The sequence below is a fragment of the Ixodes scapularis genome, unplaced genomic scaffold (genome assembly GCF_016920785.2).
Source record: "Ixodes scapularis isolate PalLabHiFi unplaced genomic scaffold, ASM1692078v2 PGA_scaffold7__128_contigs__length_106722199, whole genome shotgun sequence".
In the NCBI taxonomy this organism is placed as follows: domain Eukaryota; kingdom Metazoa; phylum Arthropoda; class Arachnida; order Ixodida; family Ixodidae; genus Ixodes; species Ixodes scapularis.
In genome coordinates this window covers 67,241,992-67,264,190 of record NW_024609882.1, presented here as the reverse complement: position 1 = coordinate 67,264,190, position 22,199 = coordinate 67,241,992, and the positions used below count along the sequence as shown (strand labels likewise).

At 45.0% G+C, this 22,199-nt stretch overlaps 1 protein-coding gene across 1 annotated transcript in view; it reads right to left on the bottom strand.

The window, feature by feature from the left end:
* LOC120841637 (acid-sensing ion channel 2-like) overlaps positions 1–21,690 on the bottom strand; it is a 56,649-nt gene extending 34,959 nt beyond the window's left edge. Inside the window, exons 1-3 of the mRNA XM_042286416.1 lie at positions 21,442–21,690; positions 16,636–16,782; positions 4,345–4,499 (exon numbers count right to left, since the gene is read on the bottom strand). Coding sequence (XP_042142350.1) covers positions 4,345–4,499; positions 16,636–16,782; positions 21,442–21,669 — 530 coding nt within the window. The 5' untranslated portion in view covers positions 21,670–21,690. The remainder of the gene's footprint in view (positions 1–4,344; positions 4,500–16,635; positions 16,783–21,441) is intronic.
* Between the last annotated feature and the right edge of the window lie 509 nt (positions 21,691–22,199).

Sequence of the window (22,199 nt, the reverse complement as noted above, 5' to 3'; positions counted from 1 at the left end):
GGCCGTGCCAGAAGCATGCTCGGGTCGTGTCGTGCAAAGAGCCGCAACGAGAACGAGCTCACTGTGGCCAACTACGCTTTGGCTTTCTCCGCCAAGGCTTTGCAAACGCGTTCAGGCCTAGGCTAATTCTGCCGGCATGCCGTATTTCCGCAGAACGGCGCTGCTCCTATGCCACAAGTGATGTCACGAAAACTTCCCACCATCCACCAGATGTGAATTTGAAATCGTTTAATTAAGTTTAAAATTAGTTCTCCTGTGTTTTACAGCGCGATATTGATATTTCCGAGGTGGTGCCTGTCCCTAGCCCATATTTATGCAGAAAGATCGGCGCTAAAATTTCGTTTCCGTACTCCTTTAAAGACCCAAGGCTAGCGGTCGTACCGCACTGACTAAATTGCTCATCCACAGCTGAGACACCAGACGCCCACTCAGGCGGCTGTAAAAATATACACACAATAATTTGCTTTGTTCTTGCTAAGTAGCCAAAGCAGCTAGCTGAAGCACGTTGGTGTGTGGAGTGGTACAAAGCTTCCATTTCATAGAAAAGGATGCGTTGACTTCTTTGGTGACTAAGACATACATCCGTACACCATCGTCCCCACGCAAGTGAAAATATAAACGAGTTTAGAAGAAATGATCGTGCCTTGTTTTTAAAGTGGTATTGGATCGGCCTCATTCCCAATTGACACAATCTAAGAAGACTGCTTTAGAGTAACCCTACTTCAGCCAACGCTTCAGTCATGCTGTTGCATAGAACCAGGGTGGCCCGTGGTAACAACGTCACACTTGTGGGAGGAGCCGCGCTGACGTAGACATGCCAGGGGGATGGGGAGCGTTTGCTCGGGCTGAACAGACACACCCCGGCTTGGGATCTCCTTGCAATTGTCTGTATTTTGTTCGTGTGTCTGGCAACAAACTTCACAGATTTCGCTCAGTGAGATGCCGGCTTGTGGCATCGCGATCACCTAGCTTGTTGCGGCTTGCGCTGTTGCACATGTCGTTGGAGGCGCCCAACGGGTACTTTGATATTAACCAAGGCAGTTCTCAAGACGCTCTTCAAACAACTCGTGTCTGGTTCCACGTCCTCTGTGTTGCATCCACCCATTAAAGACGCGTTTTTCTTTTAGCAGGAACCAGTTTGTCCTCTTGTGCATCTAACAGCGCTGCTGCCAAAATCGCGTATCGCCGTTTCAAGTACGCCTTCATTTTTCTTCTCTCGTCAGCACTTATTGAGATTTATTGTCGAGATTGCGAATCACTAAATGCGCCTGATAACACTGACACCCCTCTTGGCACTCCACCATTCGTGGGAACTCGTGGGAAATGCACATCCCTCCCCGAGAAGCATACCCCGTGCGAATACCCATTTAAGGAGTATTTACACGGGCGAGAGGTAGCTCGGTTTTCTCCCAGAGATGCGCATCGCATGGCTGCAACGTCACGCATTTGCGCGGAGCTGCGCTGACGTAGGCATCCCAGGGGGATGGGAAATTTTCACTCGGGTTGCACGAATAGTCCTCTACTTGGCCTGGGATCCCTTCGCCATCGGTGATTGCTTGTTCACCTTTCGGGAAACTTAAAAGATTTTGCTCAGCGGGATACCAGTGGTGGCACCGGAATTGCCTAAATTGTTGAGGCTTGCGCTGTTGCGCATGTCGACCGAGACACCCGAAAGAGTCTTCGATATTCATCAACACACTCATCGAGCCACTCCTCATACAACTGGCTTTGGATTCTACGTTCTCTGCGCACATCCGCCCATTCGACACGCATCTTTATTTAGCAGTAAGTAGTTCGCCGTCTTTTGCAACAGCGCTGCTAGGACAATCGCCTACCGCAGTTACTCTCGTCAGCGCGTATACAGAGCCTTGCTGTTAAGAACCTCACCGCTAATTGCGTCTGATAACACTGACATTCCTCTCGGCTCCGCGCCGTTCGTGTGGATGCTTCAGCCGGGAAGGGAGTCCCGCTGGTTTCGCCAATCACCTACATCACACACATCCCTCCCAGAGAATATTATCAAGTGTGAATACCCTTTACTATTACTGCGTTATATAGGAAAGATTGATATTACTACAGCTTTTTTTAAGATACAAAAAGTGACACTACAGAACAGACTAACTGCCTCCAACAGCTTCAGTGCTACGATAAGCAACCAAATGGCCGCACGCACAAGTCACTCGAGCGTGTTGTTGGAGCCTCGTCAGGCGGCGACAGTCAGCCTTTTGCGCCATCAGCCGAGATATAAAATCCGAATAAAGTCTTCACATTATTATTATTATTTTAGGCTTTTTTATGCTTCTATTCGTTTATGCCTAATGCATAATTTTGCTTTGTCACCAGAACTTTCATTGCTTGTGTTTGTTTGTTTTTTGTTACACTGATTTTTCACAAGTTTGACGATGCATTTACATACGGATTCGTATATATGTGTATGTGTGAGTGTGTGTGTCTGTGTCTAACTGTGGCGTAAGACACCCGTGACATCTTAGGGACATCTAAACATAGTTGAGCGTCAGTTCGCATTCGGGTTCCAAGTTGCTAAGTTTGTATACCTTAACTGTTATTTTAGGGTAGCATCGCACAAGCCTCACGCTGGCTTTGATGCGCCCGTTGTGCAACCTTGCTTTGAGCTAGACACAATAAAAGTATGTATGTATTCTTCTTCTTATTATTATACTTAATTATTCTTATTATTATTATTATCCAGACCGAATGGTTGTTCCTGGACACTCAAAAAATTTAATGATTGAATGATTAATATTATTATTAGTAGTAGTAGTAGCAGTAGTAGTAGTAGTAGTAGTAGTAACAGTAGCAGTAGTAGTAGTTGTAGTAGTAGTAGTAGTAGTAGTATAAACAGTCCTCACGTGACGCGAGGGGAGGAACTACAGTCGAGGCGGCTACTGAGAAGCGACGAGACGGCGAATCTAATCGCACCCATAGTTCGCTCTTTCCGAGTGCCCGCTGGCAACACCATATTTTCCGAAAAAAATATCAATCATTCAGTTACTCAATCAACCGATCAGACAGATGTGGATTACTCTTGCCGAAATGATTGATAATAGACCATTTGCAAAACGTGCTGGGCCGTACGCATCGCCAAAAGAAATTCAGGAAACTGGCTGTCTAGAATCACCTGTAACAGGCGATTGAGAAGGCGCAAAAGAGGGAACAACACCCCCCATGTTACCATGGCCACAATGCCACATTGCTGAATTTACTACGTCACCTAGCGTAGACCAAGGCGGGTACGTATCATACACGAGTGCTGCGTCAGCACTCGGTTCGAACTTATGTCCTCACTGATTGAACACGATCCCCAGCCGAATGCAGACGCGGGGTTCGTGCCCACTGAGTGCCTCGCGATGAATTCCGGTATCTGACGTGGACAACTCTGCACTATGGCCTTGATATTTATGAACAATAGGACTACGACGCCCTACCGCTTCCTCGCTCCCTTCAGTGTCACGTGGTAAATTCTGCGGTAGCGAGCTGGAGAATGTAGCAAGTTCTCGTAAATTGTCACCCGTTTCATTTGCTGTATTTTGTGAGTCTTGCAAAAGGTTCATTGCAGTACACCGGGAACCTGTCGAAATGACTGTAATACGTACGTTCTACAGGCTGTTCGAAATGCAAAACCAAAATTCGGAAAGGGGTTAGCGTGCACGTCAGATGCATCAGCCAAGATGGAATTGAAATTAAGAGAAAGAGTCAGTATTTAAGTGGACTTCAATTCCGACGACGCATAACGGACGACTTTTGGAGGCGCTGGGAGCGTGAATGCAGGCTTATACTTAAGTCTGCGAGCCACGTAAAGCAATATTATACGTCAGGTCTAAATCCAGAAGATGCCATTTTGCATAGAAGCAACACACCGAGCCTTTTTTGGCAACTGTGAAGAGTGTCGCGGGCTCACAAAGAAATGGAAACAGACGGTGACAAACCATCAAATTGAAGCTTGATAATGTGGATGCTTGGGCTAGTTGGTAATTCATGCTTTCTCTGTTTCTCTTCTGTGTCAAATTGAAACAGAAGAGAAACGGTCTCATTACTGACCGACAGATTCAACGGCTATATCCACTGGAAGTTAGCGCTTGAATAGGTTTGGGGTGAGAATATGTAGAAACTACTAAGCCAAAACCAAACCCGTCAAGTTCAAGCGAATACGAAGATGATGGCGGTCCTGCGCTCGTGCACGTAGAGTGTGGGGCCCGTTTCATTGATTTCGTGGCTCTTTCCTATCCCCAACCAAATAGACGTTGGGTATAAAGCACCTCTAGTCTTTTGTAAAGAGCTGCTGTTCCTGGTCTTAAATTCAACGAGGCTATTTGGACCTCTTACCGTGTGTTGAGGCAGTCTCCGTCGGGAACCTGGCATTCAATGATCATGTCTTCGATTTGGTGGCCCAGCCGCTCTGCCCGACTCAGATTGCGGCGCTGTTCAGCGGAGATCCACGTCTTTAGCTTGTGAGTCGTTACCAAGTCTTCTTCGGACATCTGCAACTCGTACACAAGAGAAGAAAACCCATGAAGGAAGGCGGCGACATCGGCGACCATGTAAAGGCCACTAAACTTTGTTTCAGTTCCATTCTGCGAACGAAATCAATTCACAGCGTACGCTACAGGGCAATGGGACCCATCAAGCAGCGTCAAAAGCTCAAGTCACTGGTATTTTCTATTCATCATTAGTGTAACGATAATAGAACACGTACGGAAACATGACGAGCAACATGATGGCGTGCTTTTTGACGCTGTCTCATTGATCGCATTAGCCCGTACCGTTGGCTGCGCATGCCCTCAAGGTGAAACGAAGTATAGGAGGTACTCAGTGGACGGCATTTTTCGTGCCGATTTTTGAATGCCCTGTTTGAAGCCCAAGCTTAGAACAAGCTTACAATAAAAGGCTGCTAAGACAGGCAATACTGATGTTATAGAATGCACGATGCAAAATAAGTGTCACTACTGCGATAGGCTCAGTGATCACAAAGTTCTTCACATCGACTCAGATCACTCCCTGTTCTTATGGAGCATTTCATTTCCAAAATCGATCACGACAATAGCAAGGCAGACTACGCATCAATTAACCGTGAGTTGACAATTTTCTTCGACCATTTCATTTCTAATTCTTATTGTAGACCCGTAGAAGAAAACTGGGTGTTATTCGGGGCTAAAATTAAAAATGTTGCTCACATGTTTCTTCCAACCATTTTATACGTCCTTATGCAACAAACCCATGGTTTATAAAATCTGTGCTTTCATGAGATAACAGAAAGGGAAACCAAACCTTTTCGAAAGAGCGAAACGTACGAACACTCTCCTCTCTTGGGATGCTTATAATTCTGCCCTGAAGGTCTAAACCAGTAATCTCAGACTACCTAAAAAAACGTTTTCTTTTTTGTTTTTTTTCTCCTGACTTTTCCAACATACGTCGTAGTAACCCAACGCAGTTTTGAAACTTGATCTCGCCCAAAAGTGCCAACCCGGCCTATCATCCATTTACAGACGCTAATGGTAACCTGGTAACCCTATATTGGAGAGCGACTGCGCTAAAGTTCTTAACAATTACATTTCTTCAGTTTTTACGAACTAGTGTTTGGACAGCGTTCCCATCCTTTCCGACAAACCCAATGTGCCCATGCTTTCTTTCATTGTCAACTCTGCCGGAATAAAGGAATCTCATTGATGAACTGAAACGTACATCATCTGCTGGCTGATAACATCAAGTTTAAAATCTTAAAAATACTAGAATAATTTCTATTGAGTTTTTCAAACTGATCTTTACAGGATCACTATCAGAATGCCGCCTTTTCACCGACTGGAAGGTAAGCGGGGTCATCCCAGTTTTTAAGTAGTCTAGTCACTCTTCTGTGTCTAATTATCGGCCAGTATTTTTAACCTCCAGCTAGAGCATACACTTTACTCCCACAGTATGACTCACCTAACAATTGATTATTTTTTTCTTTAAGTGGCAGCACGGATTTCAAAAGGGACTTTCCTGCAAGACTCAACTTTGTAATTTTATTAATGACCTGCACATTAACCTTCAATGTTATACTTAGACTGACACCGTTTATCTTGATTTCTCAAAAAGATTTGACAGTGTCCTTCATCAACGCCTACACTCTAAGTTGTCATACTTTCGTCCCACTCACATATGCATGGATACGTGACTTTTTCTCGTCCCGCGTGCAGGTAACGTCCATTAATGACAAAGGGTCTTCCATACAAAACGTGTATTCTGGTATTCCGCAGGTCGTCTATTGTTTTTAATATATATTAATGACCGTCCTAGCACTGTTTCTTCTAAAATACGTCTTTTTGCAGGTGGCAGCGTCGTCTATAACGGAGTAACGAGTGTACAAGATAACAACCAACTTCAAATGACTTAATTAAAATTGACAAAAGGTGCAATGACTGGTTGATGTTGCTAAACAAACCTTAATGCAAACTAATTCGCTTCACCGGGAAAAACCACTGTACTGTCCTACCTGAACTCCTACCTCGACTCCCATTTAATTGAGCCTGTTACGATGTATAAATATCTTGGTGTAAAACTAACACCAGACCTCTCCTTAAAATAATAACATTGAAGCCATCACTGCTGACTCATCAAAAATCTTGGACTAATAAGTCGTAACCTACAATCTGCACCTCCCCTTGTCCGCAAGCAGGCGCACGATACGTACGTCAGACCTAAATTAGAATCTGCCGCTACCATCTGGAATCGCCATAAAATGTACCTAATTAACAATCTCATAGCAGTTCAGAAATTGGCTGCACGTTTCATCTTGTCCGACTTATGATCTTTTATTCAGTGTTTCCGCCTTGAAAAGCAACTAACCATGTGTTCTTCGCAGCTTCACAGAAAAGAATCTCAGCTCTGCCTTCTTCGTGAAATATACGACAATATTCCAGACATCAAAAATGAATTGCTGTCGGCTCCCGACCGAACTTCTTCGCGCTTTAACAACACATGTGCAATGAAACGTATTTTATGCTCTACGAACGCATTTAATCGATCAGTTTTTGTTCCTCAGGCTATCAGCGACTGGAACAACCTCTCATCATTCATTGTCAATACTCTAGACCCGAGTCATTTTCTATTTTGATCGCACGATTTCTGTAATTCTGAGCTGTGATGAGCTTGTCAAGTGTGTTAAGTTTTTTAATTTCCTTTTGTGTTTTTTATGTATTTGTGTTTCTTTATTGCATAAATCTTAAATACCCCACCCCCCTTTTTGTAATGCCTTTCAAGGAGCCCTTAAGGTGTAAATAAAGGAAATAAATGAAAATCAGGCCTTTAGCAAGTGTTCAACACTCGCGCACACAGGTATGGCGGCCAGTGAATACTCATAATAGGAGCTCTGCACACGCGCCAGATTACAGCCCCCTTTCTAATCTCTTGTATCAATGAGATACCAAGCCAAGGAAACGGGCGCTGACGAGCCTGTGTAAAAGACAATGCTGAGGAGAAGGACGCAATGAAATCTAAAATGGCAATGACCTGGCCTGCTCTGGCAATGATAAAGTAAAGTAAACGGAATAAGAGGAAACAAGAACTGAAGGCTGGTGATGACGGCACCCACGCACAGCTGCTGCAAAGCGTCTATAGACAATAAACCTTTTGCAAAACGTACAGTGTCACAACGGCAGGGAATTTTGGGAACCCTCGGTACAGATCACGCGCTTTCTAGTTGCACCTCCGCGACCCCGCGTGAGTCGCGGCAGCTACCGCCAGCAGCCGTCGCAGCCATCCGCCATCCGCCATCCCGCTTATCCGCCAGAACGTCGTACCTCAATGGCGGCGTGCCATATCTGTGGCAACGTAAACGTATCGCCACAGGTAAAGCTATTCAGTTATTTGAATACGTTATTCATCGTAACTTAGCTTCACGTATTGCAGTGTCACCGAATCCACACGCAACCGTGGCACGGTTCGACTGGGTTCGACAAATCGCTGGTGCAGCAGACGACGGAGCCAGTACGAAGGAGAGGGATGAGAAAAGGGCAGCCTCGCAACGCAATACCCTCGTTCCCATTTTTGTGCGCTCTTCCGCTCGTCGCTTGTCCGACTCGCCTCTCGGCTGCTCGAACGCTGTTGCCTTGGTAACCTGCGTCTGCACTCCTATGCCAAGTGGTAGAGGGAGGAAAGACGAAAGGAGGGGCGTACCGAGGATTTACATAATTCGTCACGCGGCGCGCGCGGGCTTCTGGGATTTTTGCAAAGGGTCTACTCGCGACTCCAGCAAAACGGACGCCACCAAGCGGGGAAACCGGGAACCAGCCGGTCCAGGTCGCTCCGCGCCCCTCCGCGTCTCTGGTGGCTTTCGCAGAGACGTGTTGTCGGCGCGGTGGCGAACAATGTAATTTGACGAAGGTCCGAATATTTCTTAAGTTCGCCTGAGTGGTCATTAGTGTGGTGAAGCCTCAGTAGATTGTTTTCTTCTATTACGTGCTTGAAAGCCCGTTTAGTCGACAACACACGTTCGCGTGCTTTCGATTTCTTGGATGGGGAGGAATCGCGGAAAAACGTTTTGATTTCTTGTCTGTCTCGAATCACATTCAAAGTTACGACTACTTGGTAACTGATAAGTGGTTTCTTTATAAGGATGTAGGACAGTGGACTGAGGACGACAGACGAGGCATTTCACTGGAGGGAACACGAATGTTGCAGTAAAGTGAATGGGAAGGTTCGATAGCTGCTTTTCTTGAGTTTGGTTATGTTTGGTTAGCTTCAAGTTTGAGCCACCCACGCCGGTCGGTGCGTTGGCTATTCATCTTGGCTGCTTTTCGCCGAAAAAGCCTCTGGGCCACACTGAAGGAGTTGGGCTGATTTCGCAATTACTTGATTCAGGAAAACCTGCTCGCTGCAAATAATGAACAAGGGAAATTATCTGTTTTCAAAAGGTGGTGGACGAGTCTAGATGCTGTCACGGCATTTTGACCTATCGCGCCTCCATTTATATTACGAGGACGTCGAAGCCAGCAACAGTATAAGTCTACATTGGCCAGGCTGACCGGCCAAAAAAAGAAAATATACTCATTTTCTCCGTTCAGGATTCGAAGCAAAGTTCAGTGCAGAAAGGTTCTGCGTGAATCTTCGATGAAGACGCTTCAGTTTGTCTCCGTGCTGCCGGCTATAGAACCATTTGGCTAAGTTTAAGTAGTATCTCTCTGTCTGTCAAATATACTTTTATTCAGCAGCTCACCTAATAGCTAGTCAACTAAGCTCATATTTCAACCCGAAGAATATACTAATATCGATTTAGTGGGACATAGTACGTAATATAATACATAACACGCTCGTCAAAATGACTTCTCGATTGCTACTAAAACCTGAATTAAAATACGAGTATCAGCTGCTTAGTGGGGCGCCGGCGGGTTAACATGGTCCTTGGCTCCAGAAGCGCTTGCTCAATTTTCGTAATTTTCGTGCAGCCTGTGTTGTTGACCGAGCAGACGACTGGAGCTGTTTCTTAAACGCGGATACGCGCAAAAGCTCGATTTCGCGGACGGATAAGTCGCATGGTCGAGGCAAGCGAGTTAGCTGAAAAGTTACTCTCTCTGGAACAATTCTGTAGCCATCGCCGCTTTCTTTAGATGATCAAAACTGATTAGTATATTGACGTCTCTCCGGAGCTCATATTTTCGGTTTTGAGCGAAATCTCCGAAAGTTTGACATGAAAAGAACGAAAAACACCGGCAAAACAAAACTATGCTTTGCAAGTTTATCTGCACCGGCTACACTTAACTGTCTCAGTTCAAATACCTATAAAATTGGGCATTAAACAAAAGAAAATCTGTTAAATTGAACGCGCCACCTGTTCAGGCGGCCCGGCCGAGCCGACGCGACCTGGACTCAGCCGCCATGTTTGTTTGGTGGTGGCGCCCCCTATAGGTCGCTGGAGTCGCGAATTGCAAGGAGGGCGACTGGCCACCGCCATGTGTTTGCAAGCACGTGCAGCACGTGCGTCAAGATTGCTTTTGCAGGCCTTCAATTTCATGTTCTTGCTCACACGAGAAGGAACATGGCGGCCGCCGGGTGTCCTTTTTTTAATCGTTTACGGGCTCACTCTATTTTATTTGTGTTATATTTTGCCATTTCTGGATGGAAGCTTCTAGCACAAGTCTCGGTTCAACTCGGTCTTCTGCGCCGGCGCCCTTGATTAAGAATGTTACAGGTGTTGTTTACACTTTTAACAGGAATTGAGCTAGCCTTCAGACTCTACAAGGTACCGCAGTGACTAATAAAATGACTAGCCTGTCAAAGACTCCTATTCTGTGGATAGCCATTCCACAAAGTTTAAGCAATGCAGCAGTCTTCGTATTTCAGCTTTGGTGGTTGGAATTCCCATCATTCGCTGAGACGGAACCCCTACTCTAAATTCTAACGCGTTTCGTCGAGAATCAGCGTAGAGACATCAGTGATTTAGGTATAATTTTTACTGCTTTTGTTTTAATATTATTGCCAGTTATGGATCCTCGAAGGTGGTCGTGAAACATGAAATAGCCGAACCATTCCCACAAGCCCTAGTGTGATGGCAAAAATTATTTCTGCAAATGATAAACACATCTAACTGTTTTGGTATACGTGGTGGCATCACAACCACAACTGGCGAAATCCCTTTTATGGCACCTATTTCATTTGTTTTGCGCCTGGCACGCATTCTGACGCACAGTGGAACGCGCGCAAAACCAGCTGTGGTGTACCCGCAGGCTCGCGCTTGTTGTTCTGACATCACCGACTCGCTGACGCGGGCATCGAGGCATCTCACACCTAAATATCTGGCGCTGTTTCTGTCTGTCACGTTGAGTTCAAAGTGGCATACGACGGCAAATACACATTAACCCTTTCCCTACATGGACGACATGAGTTCGTCCACACTGTTTGTACCGCTCCCCCCGAAGACGAGCTAGGCTCGTCCACGTTGATTCAGGCTCCAGTACGCTACCATGGACGAACTGGGCTAGTTCACGTGTTTCTAGTGAGCTTTGCCATGGATAGATGGCGCTTCACGGAAAATAAAAACCTAATAAATTTCTGAATTTGGCAAAAAAAAAAAAAATTCCAACGCAGGCAACAGGGGATTTAAAAATGGCGACGTCAACTTCTGGTCGCTGCATTCGTAGTGACGATCTTGCCTCAAAATTGGGGCGAAAACGAAGATATTGTGACGTCTCTACAGATTCAGAAGACGAGGAAATGAATCTTTCACCGCAGGGGTCAGTTATCTCACCGACTCTCTTCAACTTGGCGATGCACACCCTCCCACACCGTCTTGATGCAGTGCCTGGACTAGGTCATACAATATATGCCGATGACATCACGCTTTGGGCAACAGACGGGTCCATCGGCCAGCAGGAAGACATACTCCAAAATGCCCTAAACATTATCTACAGTTTTGCAACCGAAATTGGCCTCAGCACATCCCCAGAGAAAACTGAATACTTAGTCATACACGGCGGCCGTAGTACTCCCTCCAAGAGAGCCGAGAAGAACATGTACAACCTCTCTATCGGAGACCAACCCATCACCAGGAAATCCACCATTCGCATCTTGGGCATGTACCTGGACGAAAATTGCACAGCCAACACATGGTTCCAGAAAACGACCGGATCAGTAAAAAAGATCCTACACGTCCTTCGACGAGTCTCAACACGCACCCGTGGTGTCCGCGAACGCGAGATGAGGCAATTCGTGCAGGCATTTGTCGTCTCACGGCTCCTGTATGGTCTTCCCTATCATCCAGTCAATCGGACTCAGATGATAGCTCTAGAAAGACTTATCAACGAGGCCCGAAGACTCATTACTGGCCTTCCCAGGTACACACGCCTAGACGTGCTCAAGAGTTGCGGGGGCATTAATGATCTCAGCGAACTCGTATCCGCGCACTACAACATCCAGGAGGCACGGCTTCGCACAACACCAGCCGGCCGGTCTATCCTTGCAAAACTAGGCTACGCCGTGCACGATCTGCCCGAACTCCCACAACAGACCCCGCCGTGGGAACACATTGTCCTCACCGACGGGACTCCTCTACCTCAGCGGATACAGAACACCGGCAGGCGCCTCCCCCTAAAGAGACGGCATTTAAAGTACATTCGCTCGCTTGACGATTGCACCCACGTGATCTACGTCGATTCATCCCTGCCAGCTGATCACAAATGCGCTGTCTACGCCACGGCGTGGTACAATTGCAATACAGAAGCACAGGCACGATACCTGCACACAACGGCTACGCCCCCGCTGAGCACCCAAGCGGAGCTTCAAGCCATCACGGACTATGCGCGCGACGCACTTCTTACGGCAAAGGAAGACGCACCAGTCACGCACATAATTTATACTGACTCGCAAGCGGCACACCACATATGCTCGGACACCAAATATACCGGACCTACCTTACACGAGCTCAAGGTGGCCGTCTCATCTCTGAGAGCGTCCGGCCATCAATTCATCATACGATGGGTCCCTGCCCACTGTGGCATACCCGGTAATGAGAAAGCCCACAGACTAGCGCGCGCACACCTCCTCTCCGCGCTGGCCAAGGGACCCTCCTCTTCCTCATCTCTAGGCAACCCCTCACAGGAAATTGCAAACCCTTGGCACGACTTGCGCTCTACCAAAGCCCAGCGAGCCACCTACCTCTCCATGGCCGCTAACCCGCTATCCATCCCTAAGATTCCCTCCCAACATTTCTCTCGTAGGGAAGCCGTCATGATTCGGCAAATTCAGACAGGGACCCTACTGACACCGCATCTCTTACAGCGGTTTCGCGGGAACGACGGGGCGGGACCTTCCACAGCCTCTGGCATCTGCAAGAACTGCAATTCTAAGGCAGACCAGGTCCATCTCATGTGGTCTTGCCCTTTGTATAATATTCCACGACAACAGGCTTTGGACCTCATCACAAACGCCCCAGTACCCGCATCCCTGAACGCCTGGGCATGTCCAGACACCACCATATCCCCCAAGCATGCTTTGGAGCTCTGGGAGGCACTACTCACCTTCATAAAAGACCCAACTGCGCCTCCAGTGGGGGACCGGCTCTTTCCGGCTACAGCTAAGAGGATACGGCCTCCCCCTCCCCCGTCGACGAAGACCTTGAAGCCATGAAGTGTTGCCCTCCTCCTCCTCTCCTCTTCTTTGGCCCCCGCTTCCTAATCCCTTATCCTCCTTCTAACTGACCTCCGCAGCGCGCTCCGCGCAATATAAGGTCAATAAACGTGTTTTCAATCAATCAATCATCGAACAGCGAGAGCGATGCAACTGAGTTGTTGGATTTGAGCTCAGATGACTCCGATTTCAATGAGGACATCGTGTCGGCGTGTCGGCATGGACTAGAATCAATGTAGAAAATCTCCCTCCAGCCCCTGCACGTTTTGCGTTCACTTTGCGTGCAATGTGATGTGAACTGTAAAATAGTTTGTTGTTGGGCGAGTTGGTGAACGTTTGGATTCATGGTTTTGCGCAAAAAAAGACGGACACAGGAGAGAGAAACAAACACGAGCGCAACTTTCAACTCTATTGAAGAAACCTTTAGAAAAACATACAGATATATCGTTGATTTCAATGCGTCCACGCATGCGTCATGTCACGATCACACGCTCGTCACAGAAACTTATCAAGGAAGCGTTTTTCAGCATTATACAAACTTATCGAGGTATCGCTCACACATAGGTCGCCTTTCTTATATTTACCTTATATATACCGATGTGTGAGCGATACCTCGATAAGTTTGTATAATGCTGAAAAACGCTTCCTTGATAAGTTTCTGTGACGAGCGTGTGATCGTGACACGACGCATGCGTGGACGCATAGAAATCAACGATATATCTGTATGTTTTTCTAAAGGTTTCTTCAATACAGTTGAAAGTTGCGCTCGTGTTTTTTTCTCTCTCTTGTGTCCGTCTTTTTTTGCGCAAAACCATGAATCCAAATGTGATGTGAACTGTCTGCAGTACTGCTACGCCCGGCCTGAACGTCCATGTGCAAGGTGATGTGAACTGCCTGCGGTAATGCAGTGAAGCGGCACTTAGTCCCTTTTTTTTTTTTTTTGCAGTCTGTTCAAACATTTCTCATGTAATAAATATTTTGGCATTTGTTTTTGGCCTTTGTATTGCGTATTAAGTTTATAGGGCACATAAAAAAATTCGATATTTTTAAATCGTTTTTTTTTAATTATTGCGGTAGGCAAATGGTTAAACTATTCAGGGAAATGTGTCGCCAGCTGTATTTGATATAAAACACCTGCAACTTGCCACAACTGTACGGGAAAAGATTGAAGTTTAATACTGAATTCCACGTGTAACGTATCATGCAACGTCTGTAACATGTAATACTAAGAGAGGCTTCGTAATTTTAATTAGTTGACGTGACTCAGTGTTTAAAGCACAAAAATAACGTTATTTTAAACATTATTTTTCTTTTGAAATAAAAATATTTTGTTGAGAGGATCGCTGACTTTTAGAGCGCAGCTGTTAGGGTCCCGTTTCCGAATTGAGCGGCGTCGGCATAACCACAGGCGTTGCATTATGGGACGTTTCCCCTCTAGATTTAGCGGATTAAGCTTCCCCGCTAAATTTAGCGACGAAATTGGTGCGACGTGACCTCTATACCATTTCAGTTTCTCCGCTAAATTTCGCGGAAAAATTGACGTAACGTAACCTCGACACCAATTCAGTTTCCCCGCTATATTTAGCGGAGAAAATGACGTCACGGCTTCGTGTCACGTCACCCATGAGCAAATTCAGCGGCCGGAGGAGAGGAGGAGGAAAGGAGGAGGAGGGGGTGCATACCCTCCCCTTTACACCCTCCCCTCCTCCTCCTCAAGAGCTGCGCTCTAGTTTCGCATTACAGAGATTTGTAAACGTCTTTCATTTTTTAATTGATTATATATCCCACTAACCGTTCACATGAATTATCGTGGACGTTGGGACGTTTTAACTGGGGAAAAATGAAGTTCAATTTATGAAACTATGATCGAATTACAGCTAGATAACAAATTAACAACTAAGGATGAACGTAACCTCAAGACATTAAAGTATAGCTGGGTAATGTCTCTTTAATTTGACATTCATTATAATACTCTAGAAAACATAAAATAGTTATAAAATGTTAAAAAAAGCAAAACGGCAAGAACGGTGGGGTGGCACCTTAATATAGCGAAGTAATGACGCAACTGAGTCAGCTTGCAGGTCTGCCATCGGCCACAATACACCGTTTCACAGCGTATCACTGAGGCAAAAACATGTCAAGTCACTGCGCTGTGGAAAAATGCGCGCTGTCTAATATCCGCAGAGGAGAGCTAGTGCGAATATCCATAACGCGTTCCACAAAAAGATTGCAGCGCGCTGAAGCAACACCTCCTGGACAGCTTTCAAAGCCTGCGCGTCACGTGACATCACGTCACGTTCCGGAGGCCTCCACGGGCGCAGATTGGATGTGAGTGCCGCGTCAGCGTTCGCGTGGGACTCGTTTCCTATCGTAGTTCCACGCGAACGCTGACGCAACTCTCGAATCCAATCAGCGCCTGTGCAGGCCTTCGGGACGTGACGTCACGTCACGTGACGCGCAGGCTGGAAAGCTGTCTAGGAGGTGCTGGCTGAAGGCGACTGTTCGAATGACCTACATAGAGTTTTCATCAGCGATGTAGTATTCCAACATTGCTTTGCTGAAGGCAGTTTCCCTTTAAGGAGCACGTATTATTTTCTTCTTTTTTTTTTCTTGTCCGTCTTTTTTTTTTTTAGAATTGTACGGAAGGAAACTGAGGAAGAGAATGAGATGAGAGCGTGCCGAAACGGCGGCTTTGTGATGAGCTCTGATTGGAAGAATAGGCGGCGAACGCAAAGGCCAAGTTGCTCCCTTTCTTTACCCACTGCCTCCCTGCAATCAGAGTGAGCAAGACCGTCGTCGCACATGCCGGCATTCGAACGCCGAACCCGGCCTTCGCCGTTCCAACGCCGGACCTTGCGCAAAGAGCAGACGGCGCTTTGGCTGGCTCTAATTGGAGAGAGACGCTGGATAGAAACCAGACGTGTACAGTAATCATTGAGAGTATACAAATTACTTGTGTTTGATTGCTTTTCGAGGTAATTTTGGAACCGTTTGATTGCATTTATAACAGGGTAGTCGCAAGAGTAATTAGGTCACTTCTCGAACGACTAAGATGACTTGCAACGGTTACTACCTTGTTCTCCCCTTTCTAGTGTCTGTTTTGTTATCTACAAGTTTTTCCCCAAGGAATCCTCAAACCAAGTCCCAGACTTGGTTTGAGGATTCCGTTTTCAAAGCGAAAATAATTTTGTTTTAAAAATCTGAAGTACCCAGATAAGTAGTGGTTACTTCTACAAGTGACGCTTAATTACTTCCTTTTCAAGTAATTAAGTAACCTAATTGAACACTTTTGACCAAAAGTAATTATAATTGTTATCGATTACTTTTTGTTCCGTGCGATGTCTACAAAGGCAGCTGGCCTTTGTGTCGTCTACATACCACCTTTAAAAACAGAGTTCATCGCTCTGACGTCGCCGTACGCTCTCATTTCCTCCTCTCTTTCTGGTTTCCTGCGTTCAACTAAGATGAGCGTTTCAACGTCTTTTTCGCCCTGGATACGGTGGTCTTCAGTGTCCTCACCGTGACGTTCCTGGGTACGCTGTTGCAGAGCTCGTCAATGAGTGCCTTGGCAGACTTGCTCACGAAGCTTTCTTCGCTGCAGACCATGGACTTCCTCCACGGGTTCATGTTGCAGATGGTGACGGCCGGGAACTGAACCTGCTTCGTCTGGAACCGTGAAACGTATGCGTTCTACACCTTGAGACTTGGTAGAGAAAGTTTCTGAAACATTTCGCAGCGATAATAGGGTGCCTCGATGTCTGCGTATAATACGTAAACACTGCGTTATTTTTGTTGCAGCCACTATGATATGCAGTGGGACGGTAAGTTTTTTTTTTTTTTTTTATTGTAATTCTAAGCCAGATTTTTAAAGTTTAGTTAATATTGTATCTCAGAGTTCTTCATTTGCATCAACTGATGGGTGAAGACAACGGGCGCCATCCCATTTTCCTTCCTGAAGCCGTCTGTATCTGCGTCTAAAATGTTCAATTCCGCCGTTTGGCTAGCATACAGGGTGTTTCTTTCTAAGCTTAACAGATTTGTTTGAGAAATCTGTGCGATCTACACTAATACGGCGTGGTAAGGTGAGTTATACGGCCAGGGAGATATAGTATAGAGCAGGAGTGGCCAGGCTGACCCGGCCTAAACGCCGCAAAAAACAAACAAACACGAAACTTCCAAGAGCCGCAGGAGGGGGGGGGGGGGGGGGGGGGGCAAGCTTTTGTCCAGAGCAATAAAAATTCTAACTACTTTCAATATATCTGAGTCAAAAGCAGTCCAACTGTACATAGAGTAGTAGCACAAGACTACCAAACCGCAGCCTGTCTTTCGATTTAAAACGCGTTCCATTTCTCTTTTTAGGGAAGTGCTCGTGGAACCGGGAGGGAGGCGGGGAAGTGGGGGAGGTGGGAGGGAGAGTCACGAGCCGCAGCCTGGCCACTCTGGTATAGAAAGATAATCGTAACGATCATTCGGCTAATAACCTAAATATGTTAATTAACGTTTTAATTATTCAGAATACATATATGGTTATATTTAGGAACTTGCGGTGCGTATTTGAAAACCACTAATTCAGTAAATCTTTACATGAAAAAACTTGGATTTTCTGGGAAGCATGGTGGAGTGCTAAAGTTACCACTCGTGCGATAGGAGGAAGCCTATCGGTGCGATAATGCCCCCGCGTGGTTTTTCCGTCTCTTATCATAGCCCCAGCCTTGTGTCTGTTGCGCGAGCGGTACATTTAGAGCAATACTGAGCTTCCCACACGCTCAAAGTCTTACTGAAAATGACTGATTTAGTGGTTTTCGACGACGCTCAGCAAGTAGCCAATTGAAACCCTATGTACAGGTTTTAAGTGATTAAAAGTAATTGGCATATTTTAGTTGAATATTTTACTTAACGTAGCAATAAGACCTCTATTTATGTCCACCTGTCCGTATAAGTTACCCGCACAAACTGGATTAGTGTGGTTTTCGGGGCTTTTTTAAGCAAATCTCCTAAGCGTAAAAAGGAACACCCTGTATGAATATATATGAAGGCGATATATATAGCCAATTCAAACTAATCATTGTGTCGAAAACGTAAAATGACATAGGGTGTCTATAGCTATATTATTATTTCTAAGACATATGCTAGAAAACTGAGCCGGCAAAGTGATTGCGACCAAATCAAAATGAATGTTCGACCACTGGAGTTAAAAAGAAAATAATGTTTAAAAAAAACACGTAAAATTGAGCTAAAAGACGACAAACGCCTTCTAGAAACGACGGCGGTGTTTTTAGACGTACAATCATAAACTTTAATGAATGTTTCCAGTAAATGACATTTTTTAGTACCTGACATCAATAGTCGTTAGGTATGGTAATTAAGCGTATCCAATTACAAACTTTTTCACTAACGTACTATTCATGTAAACTTTTAGAGCCTATAAAATATTCACCCGGAATAAAATTTCAGATGCGGACCGCAAGTTCGTCTGCTTCTTTTGCAGGTGTTGTGGTGACGTCAGAACGCTGACTTCTGATTGGCTCTGATTAAAGGGTAGGGGGTATACCTCAATGCAAGCATGCCTTGAGGTCTACCCACTATCTTTCGATCAGGGCCAATCAGAACCCTGCGTACTGACGTCACCACAACACCTGCAAAAGAAGCGGAAGAACATTGCGCTCCACATTTACTTCTAATTACATACTTGATCCTAACCAGAATTGTTTTCAACGTGGTCTTTCGTGTGAAGCTCAACTTTTTAAGTTGAAAATTGGTTTACTCAGAGCCATTCCCTCATATATACAAAAGTGACGCCTTTTTATATAGATTTGGCAAAAGCAATAAAATGTGTCCGTCACATTCGTCTTTAAAGAAATACCATGTCTTAAGATGAAGGAAATTGTAACTACATAAATTCGAGAGTGTTTGTACAATAAAAATCAATCGGTTGTAGTAAATGGAAACAGCTCAGTTACCATACTGTAAAATCGGAAGTTCCCAAGAATCTGTTCTTGGCCCACTTTAGTTTTTAAAATATATAAACTGCTTTCCTAACGACCTTTCTTCGAAGATCGCCTATTTGCCGACTGTGTTGTTTACAGTTAATTTCAAATCATTATGAATGCCTTGCTCTTCAAAGAGACTTGGACAGACTATATTTTCATGGCGTGATACAGACTAGAATAAAATAAATTTTAAAGCAACGAAAACTATGCCATTTACTATAATCATCTTACGAAGCTTCATTGCATTTACAAAGGTAAGGATTTCAATTGATAAAGTAAGTTAATATAAATAATTAGACATTCACCTAACTTCTAATCCTTCATGAAATGCACATACACAAAATAATTTAGTAAAAGCGACACTAAAACATTACGTTTTTTTAATATTTTTTTAAGAAGACATTTGTATATGTCAGCAGTGGAAACTAACAAGCTTGCGTACACCAAGAGAAAATAGCCCGAAAAGAAAACAGGACGATAACAAAACAAAAAAGTGGTAACCAACGATTTTGTTTTCTTTTTTAATTTTTTTATCCAAGACATAAAGGCAATGAAGTGGAAAAAAGAAAAAAAAAGTCTAATTCACAGAAGTACACTTTTTCAGTGAGCCAATCGAAAAAAAAAACACGAAGTGTCACAGAATATCTAACACATTTAAAAATCGTAGGAACTAAACCCCAACATTTACACGTACGTTCCCATTCTACCAATAATACCAATAATTTATTACGGTAGGCTATGCCTAGGACAGACAGGTCGGTGCATAAATGATCGAGCTAAGAAACACACTCTCTCCTTGAGGTCTACGCCATCAGGTCACCTGGGAGTTCATTCCAATAGATAGGGTTGCACACTACTGTTTTAACACGTTGAAATATTGCCAAGACACCCCAGACAATTTACTAGGGAAATTCATGAGGCATATTACATTCGTCTACACGGTCCTGATGTTTGCGTTAGTGCAGACTAAATTACGATCTATAATGAAGAGTTTCACTTTATTCGTAGAATGTTAACGTATGTATAAAAGTTGGGGTTTAGTTCCTACATTTTTTTTTTTAATTTGTTAAATATTCTGTGACAATTCGGTTATTATTTTTTTGTCGAATGGCTGACTGAAGAAGTGTACTACTGTGAATGTTTTTTTTTTCTTTTTTCCCCTTCCTTTCCTATGTCTTTAAGAACAAAAAGAAAATTAAGTTGTGAGTCAGCGCTGTGTTGGTATTTTGCATTCACGTCCAGTGTCTTTTTTGCGCTATTTTATCCTCTTACCGACTAGCCCAACTTCAAAGTATATTGAGTTCGCCCCTCTAATTAGGCCAAAGTTTAAATATGCAAGTATAATTTGAACCCCACATCAAAAATACTTAGTCGACAGACTTGATTCAATACAAGACACGGCAACTCGGTTCATACTAAAAATGTATGCCCGTGTAAGTATACCTCAGCTTCGAAATTCAACCAGTGTATTGACATGCAGTTACGAGAGGTAACTCGCAAGGTTGTTTCTTTTCCATAAGTTTTATAGCTCACCCAAATTTCGTCGAACTAACATCCTACCGTCCACTCGCACTTCCCGTTGTCATGATCACCCTAACAAAGTTCAGATTCTCTTTGCCAAGAATAATTGGTTCGACTGAGTGGAATGAGCTAAGCAGTGAAATAGCCCTCACCAGAGACCATGACTTTTTTCATTTCACTGCTGAGAGGTTTTAATGACACATGGCTCGAAAACATGTCTGTCGCGCGGTTGGCAACAATGCGTATTTTCTGGGTGAATGTGATTATTTGTTGGGGATTCGTCACTCATGTATATATATTAGTTTTATTCAAGTATTTATATTTTGCTTCTTCTTGATAGGTTTTTGTTCAATTCTGCATATGTGTAATATCCCCATCGGGTACTTTAGAGGTAATCAAATACCTAAATAAACGGAATGACATATCCCACCTCCTCCCCTCAAATAAAAACACGATATAAGTTTATGGTATGTAGCTGCGCATGTGAGAAACAATTTATCTGTTTAGTTTCACGTTTACTAAGTTCATGGCAAGCAGGCAATTACGAAAACTGGTCGACGGCTTGGGATTTTCTGCACTTCGTGTTCGATCGAACAGTCGGTAGAAATAAAGGCAGTTAGGCGTCTAGCCACTAACTATTTCTACCAGAGATCGGCACTTCGACGTCACCACGCGCTCTCATCTCCTCCTCTTCCTTAGTTCCCCACCGTATGGTAAAACATTCGACAGGGCCATGACTTGGTACTGCTTGCACGGGGACGCTCAGTCTGCCTCATCGAGAACCGTACAAATTGAGCCGATCCGTGGTCCTTGCCTCCATGATATCCTGGTTGACGCGGTCTTCGTAGGCGTAGTACTCTGCGAGCAGGCGGTGCGTGTCCCGCATGGTGAGCAGGAAGAGAGTGGCGTACAGGACGAGCCAAGCCAGCCGCCGCGGGTTCAGGTGGAAGCCCAGCACGAAGCGCAGGCCCGGCAGGCCGGACTCGTCGAAGAGCAGCCGGTACGACGTCACCACCTCTCGCAGCTCGGCGCGGAGGCCCATCGAGCGCTGCTGCGTCTTCACTGGCCCTGCAGACGACACCCTTGTCTTAGTGAGGCATTTTGAGTTTTTTCTAGAGTCAGCACGCGGTGTATTAGCGCCCAGACGTTTTGGTGGCGCCCTCCTATGGTTCCCTCTCGTGACGTCATTACTTCGCGAACAACAAGTTTGATGGTGTCTGTAATTAGTACAGTGGAAGCCTGAAACCATTCCGCTCTGAAATCAAAACCGCACACACCGCCAAAATCGAAGGTCTTCCATAACTCTTATTTCCGTCGATGAGAGCTCCTTTGCTGACGTCGTAGTCAGCATTCGGCCAATCGTGGAAGGCCGACCACAGCGACGCTTTCGATCGCGCACGTTGCCAATAGCCTACGAGAGAAAGTTTCAACTAATAAAAAAAAATTTTTATTATTAGTACGTGTTTACAGCACCGCGCCCGGTGCGTATATATATACACCTGGTGCATACTCTGCACGCAAAAAAAATAATTTATCGTACACAAAGAACTTTGAATATTGCCGGTGTTACTA